This window comes from Bubalus bubalis, chromosome 8 (assembly GCF_019923935.1).
Source record: "Bubalus bubalis isolate 160015118507 breed Murrah chromosome 8, NDDB_SH_1, whole genome shotgun sequence".
Classification (NCBI taxonomy): domain Eukaryota; kingdom Metazoa; phylum Chordata; class Mammalia; order Artiodactyla; family Bovidae; genus Bubalus; species Bubalus bubalis.
This window is the reverse complement of record NC_059164.1, coordinates 27,474,067-27,494,927: the sequence shown is the minus strand read 5'-3', so window position 1 is coordinate 27,494,927 and position 20,861 is coordinate 27,474,067. Positions and strand designations below refer to the sequence as shown.

At 40.8% G+C, this 20,861-nt stretch overlaps 1 protein-coding gene and 1 long non-coding RNA gene across 2 annotated transcripts; one reads left to right on the top strand and one right to left on the bottom strand.

The window, feature by feature from the left end:
• Positions 1–11,811: 11,811 nt before the first annotated feature.
• On the bottom strand, positions 11,812–17,271 carry LOC123334671. The gene is made up of 2 exons (XR_006552699.1): positions 17,145–17,271; positions 11,812–12,713 (listed from the first exon to the last, which is right to left on the bottom strand). It is a non-coding gene; the product is annotated as an uncharacterized LOC123334671 (long non-coding RNA).
• A 1,017-nt stretch (positions 17,272–18,288) lies between these two features.
• Positions 18,289–20,276, top strand: TWIST1 (twist family bHLH transcription factor 1). Its single transcript, XM_006066171.3, has 2 exons — positions 18,289–19,069; positions 19,597–20,276. Exon 1 carries the CDS (start codon positions 18,422–18,424, stop codon positions 19,025–19,027), a length of 606 nt encoding a protein of 201 aa, XP_006066233.2. The 5' UTR covers positions 18,289–18,421; the 3' UTR covers positions 19,028–19,069; positions 19,597–20,276.
• Positions 20,277–20,861: the final 585 nt, after the last annotated feature.

The following is a 20,861-nucleotide window of genomic DNA, read 5'->3' as shown; positions in this document are numbered from 1 at the left end:
CTTCATCAGCTTAAAGTATAATGCTATTATTATGTCTCTGATTTTGTGGATGTTCTTTAGAGTACTTCAGTCTTTCATAAATCTAATGTTTTTCCTTCATACTCTGATTTTCTAAGATTTAGTTGTAGCTGCCTTTTAATGCTCGTGCATCATTAGCAATTGACTTTCAATGTACTAGTTGCTCATTTATCATTCACGTCACAGGATAAGTGGCTTTATATAACAAAGTCATCAGCATAATAATTATTACAGATCTCTCCTGCTTCCTTTCCCCTCTCTTTCTCTCCTCAGTCTTTTTTTCCCATTAATGCTGTCACTGTCTGTTGGATTAATTGATTATATTTTATACAGTATCATATAAAAGTAAAAGTTTCTTTTTAAGATCCTTTTTTAAAATGCATGCAAATTATATGTTTTCTATAGAAATTACAGAGAAAGAAAACAAGAAGATATATTTTATTACAGTTTAGTGACGTTTTGGGGCCACTTAAATATCTCCTTAGGGAAAGAGGGGTTGACAAAATGATCAAGATGGTGAACAATTTCCTGACTCCCTTTCCCAAGTCAAATGTTCATGATTATTCTTATGTGTAGCCCTAAACAGAACAAGCATATAGATGTCATAGTGAGGAGAGAGTGAAAAGTAGTGATAATGTAAGCTCAGTTTACATTTAAATTGAGCTGGATCAGATTGAGTTTTCTTTCTCCAATCAGCATCCAGTTCTCATGCTAACTTTCATTACCAATTCAACAAAAATCTATCAAATATTTATTGGATGCTTACCATGGACTTGGCTCTGTTCTCAACACAATTTTCTAGTTTAAGATATCCTGCCTATGAAGAGTTCATAGTAGAAATGAGGGACATGCACTTTAGCAAACTGTGCATCCCATTCTGGATCAGATATGCGGAGGCATTAGAAATAGTAGCTATTGGGATGAATTAGAAGAAATATAGTTAATATATTGTAAGTTCCATGTTATTCTGTACATAACTGGTCTTAAGTTGAGGCCGCTGGAAAAAAAACAGTGTTGGCATAATGTGTGAAATAGCCCTTTACCTAGCATGCAGACTATGACTGCGTCTAAATCTAAAGGAAGAAATTCTAAGCTCAGAGCCAGGTTGAACCTAAAGATCATGACTGTTTGGGTCACTGCTTGATAAAGGACCTAGTTATCTAACAATATCCACTCTCCCATCCTTTCTTTAACAGTAGTACCCAGGAAGCCATGACTACACTTCACAGTTCCACTTGCAGTTAGTTATGGCTATGTGACTAAGATCTAGGAATGAAACATTAGTAGAAGTTACAAATAATTTCGAGATGTGGCCATTAAAAGAGGAATATGTCTTCCCCTTGCTTTTCTCCTTTTCCATTGACTGGAATGCACAATGGAAACAAGACCTGGACTAACTCTTTGGTCCAAGAAATGAAAGGTCACATTTTGAGGGTAGTAAAGTAACAAGTTAAATCTCCAATTTGGCTGAGGTACTGAGCCACACCTGTAACATCTATCCAAAATCTTTATAAAACAAACTGCCTTATTTAATCTACTGTATTTTTGATTACTTGATTATAGTGCCATATCCCATTTAATATATCTCCTCCTCCCAGCTGCACTGGGACAGTTCCTGATACATAATAAGGTCTTATTAATATTGTGGACTACCACGAAGGGACAGAATGACCTTAGATTGCACAGAAGGTATTTAAACCTAAAGCCAGAGTAGATAGGCAGAGGCCAAACTGAAATTGTTCTGAACATATTAGTTTGACAGGAGGGAGGAAGTGCTGCCAACTATGCCTTTTCCCCATTCCAGTTTAACACATACCTCAATTTTGCATACTCTAGCCTCATCTCACAAGGTACAATTCTAATATTTCAGAAGGCGTGTGTGCTTAGTCGCTCAGTCGTGTCCCAACTATTTGCAACCCCATGGGAGCCCACCTGGCTCCTCTGTCTATGGGATTTCCCAGGCAAGAATACTGGAGTGGTTTGCCATTTCCTTTTCCAGGGGATCTGCCCAACCGAGGGGTCGAACTCACTGTGTCTCCTGCATTGGCAGCCAGATTCTTTACCACTGAGTCACCTGGGAAGCCCTTCAGGAGATAAACCAGTCTAACTATACAAAATAAAAGAGAACATGAAATGTGATAAAATAAAAATCAGCTGTATATATTATAAAACAGAACTCAAAGTTATTTTCATTCTATGACAGTGTAAACAATCTAAATTTGAATGCAATAATAGTTTTCAAAAAACCATTCAAATGTATCTAATCTAAATTCAAAATTTTTAATTATAAGAAATTTAGCATATTTTTAGTTCATCTGCTGCTATGACTTTCTCTTTGACAATATAGGGCTAATAGTGCCAAAGTGCAAAAGTTATCATTTTTAATTGCTATTCCCTTGCCTCCTACTGGGAGTAAAAAAGCTTTCAGATTAAGTGAAAATCTTTCACTTAAGATTTGTTTGGCTCAATGGTTTTCTTGTGAAAATATTACTTCACTGGTAAGCTGTATTACCACATTTTAGTACCAAATTTCAGGGAGCACAATCTCAAAATCATTTCTCAATAACTTTCAATATATTGGCTAAAAAAGACAATATTTACTGAAGATAGCCAGAAGTATATGTAGTATTTAAGGTCCCCCAAATTAGTAAAAGGTTTAAACCATGCAATCAGAAAGATATCATTAGCCTTTGCAAAAATTACTTTTAGTAAATCACTTTTGCCACCATAACATCATAAAACCTATTTGAAATGCTATTTGTTTTTTAAAAAGAAACCAATACAATATTGTAAAGTAATTAACCTTCAATTAAAATAAATAAATTTATATTAAAAAAAAAACAGCTCCATGAAATTTGTTGAGTTTAATATACAGATGTCATCAAGGATATTGTCCTTTATGATACCCAATACTTTCTTCTCCAGGGAATTTAAGTGGAAAAAACACCTTTCGGGTCACAGTACCAGGAATAGTTGGACTTCTGGACTCTGTGTGTGTGTGTGTTTCCTCATGGACCCTGTAGACCTACAATTGTTTGTGATACCTGGTCACACTGTATACTAGTCTTAGAGCCAACTGTCTAGTCCACCATTAAAAATACCATAGAACAGAGAGATAGCTAGCTTCCTTGAGTCCCGGGCCTCTTAAATATAAGCTATAAATGCTCAAAAAAAAAATAGGATATGAAATATACATTCTGCTAACTTAACTAAGTTTTCCTTTATATATCTTGTTTTCTTTTTTTTTTTTCCTTTGATTCATTTATCTTGTTTTTAACATATTTCATCTTGCTGGTTTTTTTAAATATGTCATTTACCTCAAATATTTTTCTGGAATTAAGTGTATATTTATAAGTACATAATATGTTTATAAGAAGTTCTCCTTTAAGAGATTTTTGTTAAGTTTTGCACTTACTCTTGTTGTCTTTTTTATAACAATTGATTATGTTCAAATTGCTGGGTTTCCTTATATCACTGTTCACCACAGTTCTGTGTCATTCTCAGTAAGCTGAGTATACTTGACTTTTGGTTGTTGTTAAGAAGACAAAATGCTATTTTCTGAGTGCTTCCACACATGTTTTTGTGTGTAAATGTGACTTTGACAAAGTATGAACTTCTTGGACTACAATATACTTTTGGCATGTGTTCTTATGGAGAAGACCTAAGTAGTCCAATTTTTACTCCTATATAAGTAATCTATGTTCTCTACCCGGATGCCTACAGGATGGTTTCTGTATCTTCAATATTTAAAATTTGTCTAAACTCTGGGAGTTGGTGATGGACAGGGAGGCCTGGAGTGCTGCGGTTCATGGGGTCGCAAAGAGTCGGGCACGACTGAGCGACTGAACTGAACTAAAGAACATTTTGGGGTATGAACCCATTTTCATTCACTTTGCCTGGAATATGGTTTGCCATTCCAGTCTATGAATTTCGTTAATTTGTTTTCCTACTCTAGAGAATTATTTTCTTTACATCTTTTATTATTTTTTAAATATCTATTTATTTATTTGACTGTGCTGGGTCTTAGTTGTGGCATGCAAACTCTTAGTGGAGGCATCTGGGATCTAGTTCCCTGACCAGGGATCAAACCCAGGCCCCCTGCATTAGGAGTGCAGAGTCTTAGCCACTGTACCACCAGAGAAATCCCTATGTCTTTTATTATTGATTATTACTTCTTCTCAATTTGTCATAGCACCTGCTTAGGAGAATAAATTATGTCTAATTTCACAAATATTATACCCTTCCCATCAATCTCTATACCCCTTCTCTGATTTATTTGTTTTCTCCAGCACAGTGATCACCATCTCCCCCGTGCCCCCACTTTGCTTTCAGTCTTCACCTCTTCCTTGCAAACACAGTTTCATAGTGATCTCCTTCAGTTACATACTTTAAAAGGCTACCTGCATGCTGATACATTTGTCTCCATCACAAACCTCTCTCAAAATCTGCTGACTCACATTGTCCAAATGCCTGCCCAGTAGTTCCACTTGAATTTCTAACAGACATCTCAAATTCAACATGTCTGAAATTGAACTCTATATCTCCCTGGAAATGTGCTCCACCACAGCCTTCTCCATCTCAGTGATTGCCTACTCTCCCTTCCTTTTGCTCAAATAAAAAGCCTTAGAATCATTCTTGATTTCTCTCTCACACACCTCATATCTTTAGTGAATCCTGCTAGCTCTACCTTCTAAATATACCTATAATGTGACCACTTCTATTTTCCAACTTTAATCTCCACAGCTACCACCCCAGGTTAGGTCACAGTCATCTCTCACTAGATTTTTATAATAGCCTCTTTACTAGTCTCTCTTCCCCCAAAGAGAAGTCTATATGCCATTGGCCTTGCCAAATTACTGGGTCAGCACTAATTTTGCTACATAGAGATGTTGTCAAGTGAATAGTTTTGAGTTCTGACACATATGGTGGAGTCACATTTTCATATCATAACCAGAATGGATCACTCCTGAAATGGTTGTGCCATCCTATAAAATCAAGAAAAGGACAGGGTTGACAATTCAGTCGTCAGAGAACTAACAACCCTTCCTATTCTAACTATCACAGCCTCAGATTGGGTACTTTCCTTAGTACTTCCTCCCATGTACACATACCTCTGGCTCTTTGAAATTATATAGCTGTAAGGCATTCATTCCTTCTCTTTCAGCTCAGGGTCAACTGCTTCAGTTTCTTCAAGAAAACAAAATGGAGAATTTACAGATAATTTTTGCTTTATTATAGTTTTTTTTTTCCCCTACAAACCAATATTTGTACATGTCTTACTGGTGCTCCTTTACAAAATAAAACGTTGTCCTAACTATTAGCCGCAGCATTTGGGTGAGCAGGACCAGATATGTTTTTTGAATAATTTTAGAATCAAGTTAGTAGTGATATTTGATTGAATATTTGTAGGAGGAAACAGTCTCCAAATTAATATTTTTAAAGTGTTTTTAATCTCTTGATTTTTAAGTAATACATATTACTCCATTTCACTGTCATTCAAGTATATTCACGAAAATGTACAGTTAGTATAACACTGAGGATTGATAAATTTCCACAGGACTGAAAAAGGTCAATTTTCATTCCAATCCCAAAGGAAGGCAATGCCAAAGGATGTTCAAACTACTGCACAATTGCACTCATCTCACACACTAGGAAAGTAATGATCAAAATTCTCCAAGCGAAGCTTCAACAGTATGTGAACCGAGAACTTCCAGAGGTTTAAGCTGGATTTAGAAAAGGCAGAGGAACCAGAGATCAAATTGTCAGCATCCATTTCTTGTTGGATCAGAGAAAAAGCAAGAAAGTTCCAGAAAAACATCTACTTCTGCTTTGTTGACTACACTAAAGCCTTTAACTATGTGGGTCACAGCAAACTGTGGAAAATTCTTCAAGAGATGGGAATACCAGACCATCTTACTTGCCTCCTGAGAAATCTGTATGCAGGTCAAAAAGCAACAGTTAGAACCAGACATGGAACAATATACTGATTCCAAATTGGGAATGGAGTACGTCAAGACTGTATATTGTCACCTTGCTTATTTAACCTAGATGCAGAGTACATCATGCAAAATGCCAGACTGGATGAAGCACAAGCTGGAATCAAGACTGCTGGGAAAAATATCAATAACCTCAGATATGCAGATGTCACCACCCTAATGGCAGAAAGTGAAGAGGAACGAAAAAGCCTCTTGATGAAAATGAAAGAGGAGAGTGAAAACACTGGCTTAAAACTCAAAATTCAAGAAACTAAAATCATGGCATCTTGTCCCAGCACTTCATGGCAAATAGATGGGGAAACAATAGAAACAGTGACAGACTTTATTTTCTTGGGATCCAAAATCACTACAGATGGTGACTGCAGTCATGCAATTAAAAGACACTTGCTCCTTGGAAGAACAGCTATGACCAACCTAGACAGCATATTAAAAGTCAGACATTACTTTACTGACAAAGGACCATATAGTCAAAGCTATGGTTTTTCCAGTGGTCATGTATAGATGTGAGAATTGGACTCTAAAGAAAGCTGAGCACTGAAGAATTGATGCTTTGAACTGTGGTGTTGGAGAAGGCTCTTGAGAGTCCCTTGGACAGCGAAGAGATCAAAGCAGTCCATCCTAAAGGAAATCAGTCCTTAATATTCACTGCAAGGACTGATACTGAAGCTGAAGCTCCAGTACTTTGGCCACCTAATGGGAAGAATTAACTCATTGGAAAAGACCCTGATGCTGGAAAGATTGAAGGCAGGAGGAGAAGAGGACGACCGAGGTTGAGTTGGTTCAATGGCATCACCAACTTGATGGACACGAGTTTGAGCAAGATTCAGGAGTTGGTGATGGACAGGGAAACCTGGCATGCTGCAGTCTGTGGGGCTTTAAAGAGCCTGACACGACTGAGCAACTGAACTGAACTGAGGTAAGTTGAGCAAGATTTGATCTACGATAGTACTTGTACTTTTTATATATTTTTAAAAGAATATCAATAAAACATTTATGAAGTACCTATCTTGTACACTAAGGAGGCCATGAGGAATATGAGGAAAGTTTGGCTTCTTATGGCGATTAGACCACTTGGGAAGAAAATACTAAATACAAATAAAACAGACTTCAGAATGAGTCTTCTGACTCGTGTGTGATGATACCTCATTGTAGTTTTGATTTGCATTTCTCTAATAATGGGCAATGTTGAGCATCTTTTTATGTGTTTGTTAGCCATCTGTATTTCTTCTTTGGACAAATTATCTATTTAGATATTCTGCCCACTTTTTGATTGTGTTGTCTGTTTTTCTGGTATTGAGCTGAATGAGCTGTGTGTATAATTTGGAGATTAACCCTACATTTGCTATTATTTTCTTCCATTTATAGGATGGTCTTTTCACCTTACACTTTCCTTCATTATGCAAAAGCTTTTAAGTTTAATTAGGTCGCATTTGTTTTGTTCTTATTTCCATTACTCTAGGAGGTGGATCATAGAGAATCTTGCTGTGATTTATGTCAAAGAATGTTCTGCCTATGTTTTCCTCTAAGTTTTATAGTTTCTAGTCTCACGTGTAGATCTTCAATGCATTTTGAGTTGATTTCTTGTGCATGGTGTTAATAATCATATCAAATACATATCGAGTGCAAGGCACCACTTAAAATGGTTAGGACTTATGGCTTTATCATTACAGTAACCTAGTGATATGCATCTCCCTTGCACAAGAAATACAGAGGAATAAGTAATACATCTAAGGTACATAGGTATTGAGAAGTTGAGTCATATTGGAGCCTAGGCTGACTGGCTCCAGAATCTGGGCCATCATTCAATCTCCTGGTCTTTTTGGCCACTCTATCTTTTCAGAAAAGGAAGAAGTGCTCTGGACTTCTAAAAGTTCATTTAGCCCTAGGAGTCTATGATTTTTATTGAAGTTATTATTTTTTTTAGAAACCATTTCTCTGCTTCTGCAGCTGTATTAAGAGTTTTATAATAAATTTAAGTAAAATCAAGTAATTTAATCTAGGAAAATTACCTAGATTTCTATTTTTATTCTACTTTCATTCTATGAAATTACTCCATTTATTTTTATTGACATGATCCTCTGCCATACCTATTAACTCACAGAAATAACAAAAGCTAAACGGAATGATTTAGCTTTTGTCATTGTGATTCAGCTTCTGTCATTGATGTATTCACATGATAAATCCAGTAGTCATTCTGTTTTACTGAAGTGAAAAGAAAGTGAAGTCGCTCAGTCAGTGTCCAACTCTTTGCAACCCCATAAGAGGCTCCTCCGTCCATGGAATTTTCCAGGCAAGAATACTGGAGTGGGTTGCCATTTCCGTCTCCAGGGGATCTTCCCCACCCAGGGATCAAACCTGGATCTCCCACATTGCAAGCAGAGCAGATGCTTTTACCATCTGAGCCACCAGAGAAGTTTTACTGAAGCTTGTGATGAAATTCTCTCTCACTCTCCCATTTAAATTTTGAACAAAATACTGTAAAATATTTTAATGAATTTATGTAAAAATCTCAATATTATGAAAATAAATTTTCATATAAGAATCAATATAATGACTATAAATGTTATATAAGTCTAGAAGTACAGTTTATTTTTCCTAATAATTATATCAGACTATAGTCTATTTTGAAAAGTTATTCACTTAAAAAATAAATTAAATCAAATTCATTTGCTCCTCAGATGGTCCAAGCTTGCTGATATGCTTCAGTGTAAACATCGTTGTCTTTCTCTTCAGTGCATTTTAAAACATTGTTTTTAATATTTATTTATTTAATTTTTGACTGAAGTGGGTCTGAATTATGGGATCTTTTGTTTTGATGCAAGGAGTTCTCTCTAGGTGCCCCAGGGCATGTAGGATCTTATTTCCCCTACCAGGGATGGAACTTGTCCCCTATATTATTGGAAGGCAGACTCCCAGCCATTGGACCACTAGGGAAGACCTTTTTTAGTGTGTTATTGACAATTGCTTCTCCTTAGACCCATACACTAGTCTGTGAAATTAACATTGTCATTAAGGCTGCTGCTAACCATCACTAGATATTTTTGTTTTCTCAGTCATTACATACATTTCCTATTGCCTGGAAATGTTTCTACTCTTGAATATAACCATATTTAAATGAACTGATTATCTGTAATTAAAACAAATAGATCATGGATTACTGTTTGCTCTTAATAGATATTTGACAGTGAAGTGGAAGAGTTCAAGGCTCTGAGACCTTTAATAGACACAAGTCCTTGACAGAAAAGGAGGTGATGAGTCAAGGCCGTTAGGCTCTGGTTTCCCACTATCTCACTGTACTCTAGTTAGTTAGATGGAGTAGAATCCAAGAGACAGAGGTGGATAGCTTCAGTCACACTGAATAACAGACATGGAATGCTAGGGCAAGTCCATGGTGTCGGGCCAAGGCCCACACTTGGAAAAATCGCAAAAGCTTTAGCACCACAACTTTCCTTTTTTCACAATTTTCTCTCGTTTCATTCTGTCCTGTCCAGTATGTCCAATGTCCTTCTGCTACCCTGAACCTCACCCTTCTTGAGAAAAACATCATACAATATAATTCACTCGAAAGTGTTAGTGATCTAATAAGTTACCTCACTCTGGGGACTTTGCCAATTAAAAGAGGAGCCTGGAGAGGACAATGCCAGGCCCCGATTTAATGAGTTACCAGTGATAGATTTAAAGCATGACTATGGGAAACAGAAGGTAGTTTTTGGAGGGTGCTCCTTCTGGCCCCCTACAAACCACTTCACTGCCTATTTTACTCATTTTTGGCACAAAAATTTAGGCCCACAGTTGGCCACAAGTGGTTTCCAGAACTAGAAGGAAATTCCTTCTCATCACTTAGGAAAATGCTTTCAGGTTCCAGATACTGTTGAATCTTAGAGTTATAAGCAGTCACAGAGAAAACTTTCTCATCTATGATACTGACTAGTCAGACTAATTTCTAATATCCTTTACATATTTTTCAACTTATCTATCCAATTACTTCATTTTACAGATGAGGAAACCGATGCCTCCAAATCTCCCTAAATCCAGTCATTTTCTCTCAATATCCCGTCCACATCCCCCCAGGTACTACAATGGTGTAAGTTCTCATAATAAAATCATGTATTTATATTAGGTACATTCTGGGTTGATGCAGGGACTTCCTAAATCTAATAACATGACTGTTTATTTCCTTCCCTGCATTGTCTACAGACTGATATTTAAAATATACATTTGATCATATCCTCTCGCTGCTTAACATTCTTCAGTTTTCCGGGTGGCATTTAGAATAAAACCCAAATTCCTTAGCATGGCACACAATGTTTCTGTGATCTCAACTTTGTATCATTTCTGACTGCTTCCACAGGTATCCTCAGTTCAGTTCAGTTCAGTCGCTCAGTCATGTCCGACTCTTTGCGACCCCATGAATCACAGCACGCCAGGCCTCCCTGTCCATCACCAACTCCCGGAGTTCACCCAGACTCACGTCCGTCGAGTCAGTGATGCCATCCAGCCATCTCATCCTCTGTCGTCCCCTTCTCCTCCTGCCCCCAATCCCTCCCAGCATCAGAGTCTTTTCCAATGAGTCAACTCTTTGCATGAGATGGCCAAAGTACTGAAGTTTCAGCTTTAGCATCATTCCTTCCAAAGAAATCCCAGGGCTGATCTCCTTCAGAATGGACTGGTTGGATCTCCTTGCAGTCCAAGGGACTCTCAAGAGTCTTCTCCAACACCACAGTTCAAAAGCATTATTCGGCACTCAGCCTTCTTCACAGTCTAACTCTCACATCCATACATGACCACAGGAAAAACCATAGCCTTGACTAGACGGACCTTTGTTGGCAAAGTAATGTCTCTGTTTTTCAATATGCTATCTAGGTTGGTCATAACTTTCCTTCCAAGGAGTAAGCGTCTTTTAACTTCATGGCTGCAGTCACCATCTGCAGTGATTTTGGAGCCCAGAAAAATAAAGTCTGACACTGTTTCCACTGTTTCCCCATCTATTTGCCATGAAGTGATGGGATCGGATGCCATGATCTTCGTTTTCTGAATGGTGAGCTTTAAGCCAACTTTTTCACTCTCCTCTTTCACTTTCATCAAGAGGCTTTTTAGTTCCTCTTCACTTTCTGCCATAAGGGTGGTGTCATCTGCATATCTGAGGTTATTGATATTTCTCCCAGCAATCTTGACTCCAGCTTGTGTTTCTTCCAGCCCAGCGTTTCTCATGATGTACTCTGCATATAAGTTAAATAAGCAGGGTGACAATATACAGCCTTGACGTACTCCTTTTCCTATTTGGAACCAGTCTGTTGTTCCATGTTACCTCCAACCATACACAACTCTTCCCATGTCCCTGAAAGGGCCATGCATGCCCATGCCTACACGCTTTGCCCAAGCCACTGTGTTTTTCCTCCTACCCATTCTACTCCCTTGGTTCACCCCTAGTCATCCTTCAAGACTAAGCTAAAATAAAGTGCATTTCAGGAAAAGTGTAATATATGCTTACTGTATTATTTATGAATACCCAATTCTGCTAAGAAGAATAACAGAAACAAGGAGAACTGATAATATTAAGTATGGAAATAAGTAACCCAAGAGACTTCTTAGACATCACTAAAGTATGTAGGAAGGGACAGAAAAACTATTTAAGTATTAGATTGTCATGAAGCTTTCAGGTCTTAAATAGGCTCCATTGGGTGATGTCCAATATTTACCCCCGTTTTATTTCTCATTAGACTGTGAACATGTTTGATGTCAAGGAATAAAATTTTCTTATTCAGAACACCTAAAATAGAGCCTCTGATGCATTTTGGTTAAATTATGAAAGAATCAATAAATGTGTTACAATTAATTAGGGTAGTTGAAACCAGAATTCAAGTGTCCCAAATGGATTATTAGGCAGAACCAGAACCTTACAATTTCTCAGTCTTGAGTAGTGGTGAGTGAAAATAAGACTTCACCACTTAGAGCTCTGTCTTTCCCTAAGCTATCTGAGGTGGAGAGGGCAAAGGCATTGATCCTGGATAACCACAGGGAAAAACACCCAGTTTGATATTCGTTGTGGGAGCTCAAATGGAAAAATAACTAAAGAGCTAGGAACCTTAGCAAGCATGCAAGATTTCTGAAATCCTGTCAAGGTTCATAGCATTTTTCAAGGAGTAACAGCTCCAGTATTCCCCCAAACACCTTCCTGCTACCATCTTGAGATCCATGATCACAAGCTGTTACTATCTTTATTGTCCTTCTAAACAGATGAGCATTCACCTATTAGATGAACATCAACTTTAATTAAAAGTTTCATGACCTCCACCCTATTTCTTACTTTTTGTCCTTACTGGGTTGAAAACGACAGAGATTTTTAAAACAAAATGCCTATACAAAGGGACAGGCAACCACCTGCAACAGTCTCTTTGAGCAGAAACCAAGGCAAAGAATCCCAGGGCTCTTCTATTTCCCAGGAAGGGCACTAGTTTCTTTCTTTCTCTTGTCTTGTGAGCCCCTATATGCTGCTCCTCGTTCTCTCGTTTTTGCTATCATTCTTATCCACATGGTCCAGTGCCTCTTTCACCTCTCTCACACTCTGCTCTGTTTCTCTTGATCTCCTTATTTTCACTCTGTTCCTTCTCTCTTGTATTTCCTTCTTCTTTTTCCAGGTCTTTTGGTCCATTCCTCAGTCCTTCCACTGGGGTCTCAGAGAATGTGATTGGGAATTATCTACCAAAAGACACAAATGAAAAGCAAAAGCACTGAGAAAAAGCAGGGATTTATCCACCTGGTTGTCATGGCACTTCACCAGATACAAAATTCAACCAGAAAAATATCAGAACATAATTTATTTTAATTTACCTTAACTTTAGCAAGTAATCAAATACTCTGAAAACTTTTCTTGATTAAAAAGTAGTAAGAAAGAGTAAGGTAATTTTAAATTAAATCAAACATTATATAGCATAATTCTGTGCAAGTGTTATAAGTCAATACATTTAAGATATACTGTTTTGCCATACCTTGGAAAAATAATTTTCAGTCCTAAGCTACATGTATATTAAAATATAACTGACAAACCATAAAACAATTTCCATTAATTTTTCTTGTAAAGACATCCCAAGTGCCCAGGCAGAAAATTCAAACTTTCAAAGGCATTGTGGAATAGCAATATATTTTAAAAATTGTTTTGCACTGTCAAACATGGCTGTAAAACTTTATAAAGTAGAATTTCAGGTCACTGAGAATTTTGTACAAAATTTGCTAATATAAAAATTTTACCTTTGAACAAAATTGCTTTATAAAAAATTTTGCTGTAGTATTTTCCCTTAGAATGATAGGGTTATAGTGTATTTTCTTAAATGTATGCTTTTCTTGTATGCTCTCCAATAAAGAAAAAAGATAAAATCTTCCTCCAAAATCTAAAAGCTGAATGCCAACTCATTTTTATGCTTTTAAAAATTAATAAAAGTAACATAAATCAAATAGGCATTCCACAAATGACATTCTTTGATGTGTAATATTTTTAGTATTTTGATAGCTTTCCTCTTCTGTAACTTTCTTTTTCAACAAAGTTCTCTGGGAAATTGTGTCCTCTTGTGGTCACTGGCAAAAACAACATGTTTTTGCAGGAAGAATTAATCCAAACAATGGAAATAGGATTTAAGGCTTCAGGAAAAGCCACTTGTGAAAAAAGGAAATCTCTTGAAGTGAAGAGAGAGATGAAAGTTGTGAGTAATCAGAAAGGGAACTTTAGCAGGAAAAACACAGAATGTAAATCATTCAACTTATATTTAAATTATTTGATCATCAGATGATTAAAAAGAAGAGATAAAAATGATTACTATGTAGGAAAATTGTGGCCATGATAAAAGCCGCTATGGATAACTGTTATTTCTTACATTATTTCTTCAGTCATTCCAGCAACTCGGAAATAAGTGAGAGCATATTTCAACCAGTTTAAGTAAACTTTCTAGTATGCAAACCCCATAAGGTGATAAAAGGGAAGAGGGGAGACTCCTCAAGATTCTATACTTTTCCACACCGATTCTTCTCTCCCTACAAGTCTGTGTATTATGTCTCCTAATCTCATCCTAATTTTCAGTGCAGAATGTCAGATATTTTAAAGATTAATATTTATTGAAAATTTTATTTGCTCATTTGAGGCACTGTTGGCAACTCAATTAATTTCTTGTGCTTTATACTTTTCCATTTTATTTCTGAATTGGAAGCTTCAAATTTCATAATTTTTATCCTATTCGTAAAGAAGATCGAGAAAGACAGAGGTAGAATCAGTTAGATTCATGAATTAAACTATCGTTAAAGGAGAAAGAGAATGACCTCTTTAGGGGAAGGTAAAACATCCTGAAAACTACCAGTGTCACTGAAAAAGAATTTGCTTTCACACAATTATTCAGGTCACTTGTGCGGACACAGACCCTTTTATTCCACTTAAAATTCCCTCACTTAAATAGTGAAGTAGGCAATCCCAATCCCTCAAAACAAGATGAAATCTAATGTGTACATTCCCATCTGAGATGTACTCAAGGGCAGCCTTTCCAATCTGCGCCCCCTTCTGTGTGAATGTTTCTGTGCTTCATTCATGCAATCCAGAGAAATTATTTCACAGAACTCTTAAGCCAACAAACAGGTGGTAGGTCATCCAAAACCTGAGGGGAAAGAGTAGGACCATACTCAAGTGCTCACCTTTTGTGCAAGTCCCAACTCCAAACTGTACCAGCTTGCTAATGTTATAGTGTATGTATGTTTCTTTTCCTTCTCTGAAAGTATTTATAAACGTTGCTAGGAGAATGCCAGTGCAGATTCAAACTTTAAGAATATAGATACATACTTTTTGCATATGCTGAGTATGAGATTCGTAACTCTATTACTTCTAACAGTATTCTTTTTTTCACATTTTAACACAGTACACATTCCTCAGGAAGGACTGTGAACATGCCAAGTTTGCAGTTTGAAAACAAAGCTCGTTTTGAATTATCCAATTGCAAAAGAAAAACTTTTTTGTTTTCAGTTAATTTTTTAGGGCATTTATTTTAGAAGTAGATTAAATGATTTAATTCCAATGCATTCAGAATTCCCAAAGAAGGTAGTCTTCCACTGACATCCTTTAAGTCAGACTGAGTTCAGCCCCAAAGGGAAATTCCTAAGACCCTTTTTAAAGAGCCTGAAATTGGGATTTTAGAACCACAAAAGTTTTCATATGGTAAACCAAATATTGTGGAAGTCATCATTATTGTTGCATATACAAAATATCCAGAATTATATTCAACTCTTAAGGACATAAAAAGAGAGTTTGCCTTTATTCTTGCCCCATCAAGTGTCGATAAGAAATTTGTTACATAAATGTTAAGTAGAATACAGATGGGACAATGGGCCAGGAAAGATTCTAGTTTGCAAAGTAGGAGCATCAAGCCTCAGACATTTTGAGAGGTAACTCATTAGTCAAGCTACAACCTTCTGTTTAAAAACTAAGTTTTAAACACTCAAGAACTTTTATCCTCATTTTTCATTCCTTTGAAGAGTAGGAGAGAATGTTTTGTTTTGTTTTTTCCCCCAGAACTAAAGTCATTCAATGTGACTTGGTCAAGAAGACTCCATGCCTGGGATAGTTCTGGTTTAGTTCATTCATGTTAAACCCTATTTTAAGCATTCTGGCATCCATAGCATGGCCTCACTCCTGGGGATCCCTGTAGGCAGTGGCTAGGAGCTCTTTATCTCCTGAAGTTGAGTGCCCAGAGAAGGGCTGGGCTCATTTTAAACGGAACTAGTCTTAGAGATTGATGATTTTGCAAGTCGGGCCAGCTAATGCTGTGCTGTTGTGGACTTGGTTTCTCCTTCGGCCTCTCTGCCCCTATTTTCATCCCAGTACCCACCCCACCCTGCCAACTCCCCTTGGGCAGGTAAGGTTTCCTTTACCTTGCCCACACTTTCCTGTCTTGCTTACCCATAGCCACAAAGGAAAGAGTCCAATTATTTGATCTCTTTATTTTCGAGTATTCAGCTGAAAGGGGGAGAAAATAACATTTGAGATTGATCTTAAAACAACCACCACCACCCACAGACACAGGTAACGTTCAAATAAGAACTGCGGAATACTCAGAGATCAAAAGTTAAGAAAACAATTTCTGCCTATTCTCTAACTGCTCCAAGAAATCATATCCTGTAGGCAGAAGATGCACTCACATAAGTGACTTATCTGAATGTGCTTTGTTTTAAGAAGACTCGGCTGTAAACTATTAAGTGGAGGTCAAGTAGAATCTGATTTTCAGACAGGCATTCATTTTAAAATATGCCAGCGACCCGAGAAGCAGGCATGTTGGCACGCTTTGGTCATTGTCTATGAATATTTGTAAAAAATAGTGATAGACGAACCCTACAGGTCGCCTCCTTCTTCCTCCGCGGAATGGATCCTTCTTGTCCTCACTTCCCTATAAGGCTGAACCCTTCAACCGGCCCCGGCGCTCCAGATCCCAGGGTTTCTGGGACCGGACTGCAGCCGCGAGCCTCAGCGGGGCACAGCCACGTGGCCTGCCCGCGCCTCGCCTGGACTCCCGCCTGCTCCTCCGGACACTGTGGGCCGAGACCCTCCGTCTGGCACAGAAAAGGAAGCTTCTGAGTTAATTTGCTGCTTAGAGTCCAGACGATGGAGAGGGTGAGCAGACCTCGGCCTGCGCAGGGTACCAGAACACAGGGCACGCAACTTCCGCACCCCCAAATGTGCCCCGAAAACCAACTACTGCTTTTGACTTCTGGTTTGCTTTGCAACTTAAAGAATGAACATAGAACGGTTATTCTCTCCCGACTCGTAAAAAAAAAAAAAGCCTAGCATTGCAAAAATGGGCTTCTCTTTCACAGCAGCATCCTTTCCTTTCCAGCTCACCAACTTTTGTTGCTTCCGACTTGCCAGAATCTACATTAACACCTTTTTCTGGGCCTCTTCATTGTGACTTATTAAATAGAAACGCTTAAAATGTAAAAGTGTCCAAATAGTTGCGGCGCGTTTGTGGCACGCGGAACAGAATTGCTTACTGAATCTCCTAGGAGTGGAGAGTGAGGGTGGGGAAGGGGGCCCTCGCAGCCCTCAGCCTCGCGTGTCCAGGCAATGTTGAGTCCCCATCTCACTCTCTCAGAGCCGACATTTACCGTCATAACGAAGGGCCTTATCTGGGAAGGGGATGAGGCTGAAGTGGCCACAGGCACTCCACCTTGGGCTAGCAGCACAGGCAACCAGGGCCGCGGCGAAGACACTGCGCTGCCCTGCTGCCTTCTCCAAGAACAGGACTGCCTTCTTCGGGGGAATGAACTTCTGCATTTTTCTAGCACCTTCGGAGGTGTAGTCCTTTGGGTGTTGGGAAACGTCAGATTGGGTCACTGTGGAGGGAAAAGAAAGGCCCAGCTGCTTCTCGAGGAAGGATGAGAGAACAGGCCGAGGAGCAGATCTACAGTCCCTGGCGCGGCCACGTCTTCAGAAACGCCCACGACCTCAGGACCAGCCACGGTGGTTTGGCCCTTGGGACTCCAGGGTCTCCTCTACCTGACCATCGGGTGGGCTCCGCCGTCGCAGGTATTCTTGCCAGTACCCCAGCCCCAGCAATCCCACACCGCGCCACGGACCTAAAGGGTACTCGGGCGAGCTGAGACTTCCACCCACTGTGTAGAAGCTGGTGTCGCCGCTGCTGTCACAGCCGCTCCAGGAGGGACCGACAAGGCGGCGGGTACGGTCCCCTCCGGTCGCTTCCCCGGGCTGCGCTCGGGTGCGGGGTGCGGCCCGCGCGCTCCGACGCGGAAGGAAATCGCCCCGCGCCCGCGGGCGGAGGGCGGCGGGGAAGAAAGGGGGAGGGCAGCAAGGAGGCGGGCAGAGGGGCCGGCCGCCTGGGCCAGGTCGTTTTTGAATGGTTTGGGAGAACGAATTGTTAGACCCCAAGGAAGGGGGGTGGGGACGGAGAAAGGGGGGCTGGAAAGCGGAAACTTTCCTATAAAACTTCGAAAAGTCCCTCCTCCCCACGTCAGGCCAATGACACTGCTGCCCCCAAACTTTCCGCTTGCACGGGAGGTATAAGAGCCTCCAAGTCTGCAGCTTTCGCCCAGCTCCCAGACACCTCGCGGGCTCGCCGACACCGGCTTCGTTTCCAGGAGGCCGAGCGGGGTGTGCGTGCGGCCGTTGGGCGCCTTCTTTTTGGACCTCGGGGCCATCCACACCGTCCCCTCCCCCTCCCGCCTCCCTCCCCGCCTCCCCCCGCGCGCCCTCCCCGCGGAGATCCTCCCTGTCCCTCCTCCCGCTCCCTCCTCCGCGGGCCGCACCGCCCGGGCCGGCGCCGCGCGCGGGGGAAGCTGGCGGGTTGAGGCGCCCCGCTCTCCTCCTCTTCCCCGGGCCGCCCTTCTGCCCCGGGCCCGCGAGGCCGCACGTCGCCGCCCAAGAGATGATGCAGGACGTGTCCAGCTCGCCAGTCTCGCCGGCCGACGACAGCCTGAGCAACAGCGAGGAGGAGCCGGACCGGCAGCAGCCCCCGAGCGGCAAGCGCGGGGGGCGCAAGCGGCGCAGCAGCCGGCGCAGCGCGGGGGGCGGCGCGGGGCCCGGCGGGGCCGCGGGCGGGGGCGTCGGAGGCGGCGAGGAGCCTGGCAGCCCGGCCCAAGGCAAGCGTGGCAAGAAGTCTGCGGGCTGCGGCGGCGGCGGCGGCGCGGGCGGCGGCGGCAGCAGCAGCGGCGGCGGGAGTCCGCAGTCCTACGAGGAGCTGCAGACGCAGCGGGTCATGGCCAATGTGCGGGAGCGCCAGCGCACGCAGTCACTGAACGAGGCGTTCGCCGCCCTGCGGAAGATCATCCCCACGCTGCCCTCTGACAAGCTGAGCAAGATCCAGACCCTCAAGTTGGCGGCCAGGTACATCGACTTCCTCTACCAGGTCCTACAGAGCGACGAGCTGGACTCCAAGATGGCAAGCTGCAGCTATGTGGCCCACGAGCGGCTCAGCTACGCCTTCTCGGTCTGGAGGATGGAGGGGGCCTGGTCCATGTCCGCGTCTCACTAGCAGGCGGAGCTCCCCACCCCCTCGGCAGGGCCGGAGACCTAGGTAAGGACCCGGCGCCTCTGCGCCCCTTCGCCGCTCAGGTGGCAGGCAGATTGAAGGCTGGGGTGCGGCTCCCGGTCCACCTGGCCTTCCTCCCCGTCTCCCACTCCCCTCTTCGCTTTCACACCCAACCTGGCACCGCCACCTCATCCCCCCGCGCGTTCCTGGAAGGGAGCTCAGTCCCCGCTAGGGAGAGGAGGATGCGCCCTGGTGAGGGGTGTGCGTGTGCGTGAGTGTGCGTGACAGGAGAGAAGACTAAAAAAGATTCGAGGGTCACGGGTAAGGACAGCCTTGCCAGCGCCTCTCTTTCTTTTGCCCTTAAGTTTTCGTTCTCCTTAAAACAAATGTTTCCAAATTCCACCTCCTCCTTCTTTCCGCCCACCCACTTCCTCTTGCCCTTGGGCTGAAATCCTTCCAGGTTGTTCAGCGCAATTTCTCCGTGGTGGTGATAAGAACAGTGCTCACTAGTTTTACAAAACAGCCACAGAGACCTAAACAATAACCAACTTTCCCCCTCTGGGTTTTTGCAGATGTCATTGTTTCCAGAGAAGGAGAAAATGGACAGTCTAGAGACTCTGGAGCTGGATAACTAAAAATAAATATATATGCCAAACATTTTCTTGGAAATTAGAAGAGCAGAACCCAAATTCAAAGAAACAGGGCGTGGGGCGCACTTTTAAAAGAGAAAGCGAGACAGGCCCGTGGACAGTGATTCCCAGACGGGCAGCGGCACCATCCTCACACCTCTACATTCTGATAGAAGTTTGAACAGTTGTTTGTGTTCCTCCTCTTTTTTTTGTTTTTGTTTTTTTGACGAAGAATGTTTTTATTTTTATTTTTTCATGCATGCATTCTCAAGAGGTCGTGCCAATCAGCCACTGAAAGGAAAGGCATCATTATGGACTTTCTCCATTTTAAAATGGTAACGGTCAGAGGGATTTTAAGAACACCTTTAGAAATAAAAATATTGGGATCAAACTGACTCACAAAATCACAGTCAGTTAATTCCTTTTTTCATTCTTCCTCTGAGGGAAAAAAAACTTAAAATAACAAAAAACAACATTCTATTTATTTATTGATGACCCATGGTAAAATGCAAATAGATCCGGTGTCTAAATGCATTCATATTTTTATGATTGTTTTGTAAATATCTTTGTACATTATTTTTCTGCAATAAATAAATATGATTGAAAATTGTAAGAACCTTAAAGTTTGGTCTATATTTTTAAAGGATTAAGTTGGCAGTAAATACCTGCTTGTTTAACTCTGGAGACACCCAGGAGGGTGAGAGGGCATTAATATAAATAAAGCAGTGAAAAAAACTTAGTTATTGACAGGTAGGGGCATGTTATGTAGAAAGACAGCTTTATCATTATTCCCATTTGGTGTTCAGTGAACTTAGCATCTCTCCTTCATCTCTTATCAGGTCCTGAGACAGCAAAAACTTAATAGTTATTCACCTCTCTTGCTTATATTTTGAGAATGCAGTTGTAAAACAGTTAAGCAAATAAGCAGTATAAGTCAGCAGTGTTTTCTCTTGTTGCTGTCTGTTTTTGTCATACTCTTCACACTTTATGAGGATTTTTAAGTAATAGGTTTATTTCAGTGAAAGTATACATAAAGTGTTATCAAAATTACCTATCTATAGATGTGTATATACATATGTAAATGACTACAAATGTATAGAAAATAAAGTTTAATTCCACATAAAAGAGAATTCCACTTATAATTTGCTTAACTTTCTCTCACAAAAAAGAATGACATTTAATGTTGTTTGCTAAAACAAAAAGTCAAA